This window comes from Taurulus bubalis (genome assembly GCF_910589615.1).
Source record: "Taurulus bubalis genome assembly, chromosome: 20".
In the NCBI taxonomy this organism is placed as follows: domain Eukaryota; kingdom Metazoa; phylum Chordata; class Actinopteri; order Perciformes; family Cottidae; genus Taurulus; species Taurulus bubalis.
In genome coordinates, this window is record NC_136608.1 from 18111941 (window position 1) to 18117396 (window position 5456).

General features: G+C 43.4%; 1 protein-coding gene across 1 annotated transcript in view; it reads left to right on the forward strand.

The window, feature by feature from the left end:
- The window catches only part of ptprb (protein tyrosine phosphatase receptor type b), a 30085-nt gene extending 24879 nt beyond the window's left edge, over positions 1-5206 (forward strand). Inside the window, exons 35-40 of the mRNA XM_079236221.1 lie at positions 44-178; positions 843-965; positions 1063-1226; positions 1404-1539; positions 4527-4647; positions 4876-5206. Coding sequence (XP_079092347.1) covers positions 44-178; positions 843-965; positions 1063-1226; positions 1404-1539; positions 4527-4647; positions 4876-4898 — 702 coding nt within the window. The 3' untranslated portion in view covers positions 4899-5206. The remainder of the gene's footprint in view (positions 1-43; positions 179-842; positions 966-1062; positions 1227-1403; positions 1540-4526; positions 4648-4875) is intronic.
- The last annotated feature ends 250 nt before the right edge of the window (positions 5207-5456 follow it).

A 5456-nucleotide genomic window follows, 5' to 3' on the forward strand; every position in this document is an offset into this window, starting at 1 on the left:
CACCTGTGTGTGTGTGTGTGTGTGTCTGTATGTGTGTGTGTAGGGTCATAACTACCGGAGGGAGTACGTGGCGTCTCAGGGTTCTCTTCCCGGCACTAAAGATGATTTCTGGCGCATGCTGTGGGAGCACGGCGTGCACAACGTCGTCATGGTGACGCAGTGCGTGGAGAAAGGACGCGTGAGTTTGTTTTTGTTTTCTCAGATGTTCGCTGAGGGCGGAGCTTAACACATTCGATCACATTTAAAATGTTTCAGTTCAGACTCGATGTTCAACTTTCACGTCTCACAAGACAAGAGATTAAATATGAAATATGAACCAAAACCTATAAAAAGATCTACGAGAGCTGCTACTGTTATTATAGTTCATATACTATAGATTATTTTAATGATTCATTCGTCAGATCAGAATGTGTGTGTTGTAAACACTGTCAAATTAGTTATTTTCCCGATAAAAACGAAGAAAAATAACTAAAGAAATAAAATAAAAATTGCAACAAAAACTATGAATAACATATGAGAAAAGTTGATTATTTGAAATATTTTCTGAGAAACATAATAAACTGAAAAGTACATACAAATAACTATGAGGGCTGCTATTATATTAATTATTATTATGAATATTGTAATTTATTATTTTTATAATTAAACCAATAATCAAAATAGTGATTCATTAATTACTTTGATTTACATTTAGTTTTATAGTGAAAAATACCAACACAAAGTTTTAGTATATTTATTCAATGAATAAAACATATTTAACAAATATATATTTCACTTGCTTCGTTCTCCAGAGCAGGATGAATATGAATATAATAATATAATAATATAGTCACAATGTCCAGGTGAAGTGTGATCAATACTGGCCCGCGGACCGGGAGCCGCTGTACTACGGAGACCTGGTGGTCCAGATGCTGTCCGAGTCCATCCTGCCGGAGTGGACCATCCGGGAGCTCAAGATCACCTCGGTACCCGACACCCCATAGAGATCAATGACCTGATCACTGACCTGATCACTGACCTGATCACTGACCTGATCACTTACCTGATCACTGCCCCCCGCAGGACGCCGGCTGCAGTTACCCTCGGGTGCTGCGTCACTTCCACTACACGGTGTGGCCCGACCACGGCGTGCCGGAGAGCACGCAGTCCCTGGTCCAGTTCGTCAGGACGGTCCGGGACTACGTGGACCGGTCGCCCAGCACCGGGGCCACCGTCGTGCACTGCAGGTGTGTGTGTGTGTGTGTGTGTGCGTGTGTGTGTGCATGTGTGTGTGTGTCCATCCTATTGAGGAAATGACGGCCTGCGACGTTAACAAAAATCAGTTGTTTTTATAGTCATGCTTAAGCTTGTGTGTGTGTGTGTGTGTGTGTGTGTGTGTGTGTGTGTGTGTGTGTGTGTGTTAGTGCTGGTGTTGGCCGTACAGGGACCTTCATCGCGTTGGATCGGGTTCTGCAGCAGTTGGACTCTAAAGGAACCATCGACCTGTACGGCTGCGTGTTCGACCTCCGCCTGCACCGTCAACACATGGTCCAGACCGAGGTACCCCAGACCCTTACCTCCAGACCGGGGTACCCCAGACCCTTACCTCCAGACCGGGGTACCCCAGACCCTTACCTCCAGACCGGGGTACCCCAGACCCTTACCCCCAGACCGAGGTATCCAAAAACCTTACCTCCTGACCGAGGTACCCCAGACCCTTACCTCCAGACCGGGGTACCCCAGACCCTTACCTCCAGACCGAGGTACCCCAGACCCTTACCCCCAGACCGAGGTACCCCAGACCCTTACCTCCAGACTGAGGTACCCCAGACCCTTACCTCCAGACCGGGGTACCCCAGACCCTTACCTCCAGACCGAGGTACCCCAGACCCTTACCCCGAGACCGAGGTACCCCAGACCCTTACCCCCAGACCGAGGTACCCCAGACCCTTACCCCCAGACCGAGGTACCCTAACCCTTACCCCCAGACCGAGGTACCCTAGACCCTTACCCCCAGACTGAGGTACCCTAGACCCTTACCCCCAGACTGAGGTACCCTAGACCCAGGGCCGGCTCTAGCCCTTTGGTTGCCCTAGGCAAGATTTAGTTTTGCCCCCCCCCCCTCCCCCACAGACACACACAATACTGTACATCACTGAAGAGACATATATTAACTTAACTGCTAGACAAGCGGTGTTTAATATAATAAGTGAGATGATCATGAATGTGGTTGAACAGGCTATTGTATTTAATACATGCTAACATGTTTCTATTGTACTTTAAAGTATGAATGTGGCTTGAATAAATACTATTAAATAGACTCACCTGATGCAGGCTGTGTGTTCCTGGCCTGTGTGTTACTGGCCCCTTGAGTACTACTGGATGTCCCTTCTCCTGCAGCTGTATTTAAACAGAGTTCATCCATGCTGTTTGTTACACAATTGCATTTGGTCATTTCTATCATCCTACCACATAGTTGCATTGTACAAATACATTTTATCTGACCATGTAACTTGTAGTAGATCAATTACAATTACTGCCACCACTGCTACAAGGCTAAATAATGCTACTGACTACAATTAGTAGTATTAATGTGATGTGATTATGAAAGTAAAAATAATAACAATAACAAAAACAGCAACAATAGTACTAGTTGTGTAGGCTACTTACAAAGTTCAGAGGGAGGCGAATCAGGCGTCCTTTCTCCAGCAAAAAAGATTTGCCAGAAAAAATGCATCTGGCCAATTTAATAAAAAAAAACAACACACATATACATTTTAGTATATTCCTGAGGAGGAACTGTACAGAAGGGTGAACACCACCACTATCCCCAAAATGGTTACTGTGTGTGTATGCACCTGCTAGTTGTGAATTCATTAAACAGAACTTATGCCATTTATAATGAATGTAGACAGCAACTGTACTGTTCATAACTAGCATACAGTATCCATATACTGGTCTTTTGCCATGTGCATCCATGTAGGTTATCAGTGAAGTTACGTTTGCTAGTAATAGCCTATGTAGCAAATTAGCAAAGTAACAGTTGCTAGCTAGCTATAGCTAGCCTAAGTGACGGCAATGAAATGTCCAATATTAGGTGATGCACAATAATAAATGTATTTCGATTGACACCTTGATGGCTGAGATCAGAAGACTTACCTCTATATCTATTTCTTTTCCTCTTCTTCCTTTTTTCGTCCCTGTTCTCCAGATGGTTTAGACCGCTTCATTTTTGCAAATGTCACGCGCCAGTCAAAGTGGCCGCGCAATACATTTATTTTTCAGATCGCGCACATTTTTCAAACCGCACAAACTTTTTTTTGGAGTGAGCCATCTTTGCAATAGAAGATCTTTGATGTGACGTGTTGAGTCTTGGCCAATCAGCGTCCCGTTTTCTCGACAAAAAAAATCAGATTTTTGGCCGAGTTGTTCTCATCTCCGTAATAGAACATCTTAGATGTGACGTGTCTTGGCCAATGAGCGTTAAGATGTTTACAGCGCCCGTTTCTCAATATGCGTGTCTCTCGGTACTTGATGAGAAAACTCACAGCTGAATCGTCCCTGCTCGCCGCCCCCCACCGCACGGTCGCGTGGTGAGGGCGCCCCCAATCCATTTGTCGCCCTAGGCAGTCGCCTAGTTCGCCTATAGCAATCGCCGGCCCTGCCTAGACCCTTACCCCCAGACCAAGGTACCCTAAACTTACCCACCAGACCGAGGTACCCAAAAACCTTACCCACCAGACCGAGGTACCCTAAACCTACCCCCCAGACCAAGGTACCCTAAACCTACCCCCCAGACCGAGGTACCCTAGACCCTTACCCCCAGACTGAGGTACCCTAGACCCTTACCCCCAGACCAAGGTAACCTATACCCTTACCCCAGACCAAGGTACCCTTACCCCCAGACCAAGGTACCGTAAACCCTTACCCCCCGACCAAGGTAACCTAAACCCTTACCCCCAGACCAAGGTTACCTATACCCTTACCCCCAGACCAAGGTTACCTATACCCTTACCCCAGACCAAGGTGCCCTTACCCCCAGACCAAGGTAACCTATACCCTTACCCCAGACCAAGGTGCCCTTACCCCCAGACCAAGGTAACCTATACCCTTACCCCCAGACCAAGGTTACCTATACCCTTAACCCCAGACCAAGGTGCCCTTACCCCCAGACCAAGGTAACCTATACCCTTACCCCCAGACCAAGGTTACCTATACCCTTAACCCCAGACCAAGGTGCCCTTACCCCCAGACCAAGGTAACCTATACCCTTACCCCCAGACCAAGGTTACCTATACCCTTAACCCCAGACCAAGGTGCCCTTACCCCCAGACCAAGGTAACCTATACCCTTACCCCCAGACCAAGGTTACCTATACCCTTAACCCCAGACCAAGGTTACCTATACCCTTACCCCCAGACCAAGGTAACCTAAACCCTTACCCCCAGACCAAGGCTACCTATACCCTTACCCCCAGACCAAGATAACCTAAACCCTTACCCCCAGACCGATACATATATTCATGAAGCTGTCTTCCCATGTTTCAGTGCCAGTACTCCTTCCTGCATCAGTGTGTTCGTGACGTCCTCAGAGCCAGAAAACATCGCAGTGAACAAGAGAATCCTCTTTACCCCATCTACGAGAACTTCAACCCAGAGTACTGCCGGGGTGAGTCTGTCAATGTAAATATTGATATAAATAAATATATATATAAATATATATATATATATATATATATATATATATATATATGTATATATATATATATATATATATATATACATATATATATATATATATATATACATATATATATATATATATATGTATATATATATATATATATATATATATATATGAATATATGAACATAAAATAAATACATATTTCTCCCAGACTTCATCTACACCGGACGCTGAACAGATGATGACGTCATCGGACTTCTTTTCCGACCGTAAACATCAACATCAACAATAACTCGTTCTACATCAAGTTTGTGGAAGTTCAGATGAACTGAAGTTTTAAACAATCTGACGCCAGTTTCTTTTATAGAAAACTAAGACAATATTTCAATTAAAACGAAACCTTCCGTGTTGTTTTGGACTTTTATTCTCTGAACTCTGAAGTTAATTAATACAAACGAGTCTAATAAATATATGATGCTCATGGTGTGTTGCTCTCAGGTAATAAAGACGTGTTATAACTGTTCTCATTCACTGCTCCATATAAGCTGTTTATTTAAAAAGTTACACATATTGCTGTATGTAAATATTGATTTAATGCTCTTTTATATATATATATATATATATATATATATATATATATATATATATATATATATATATATATATATATATGATTATAAACTGTGTAATATTGAGATCATTCTATTTCTCTCATTTATGAAATCAAACGATTGGATTTATAACCTTCTGTATTCAGACTTACGACCATTATAACATTTAATTGTTTATTTC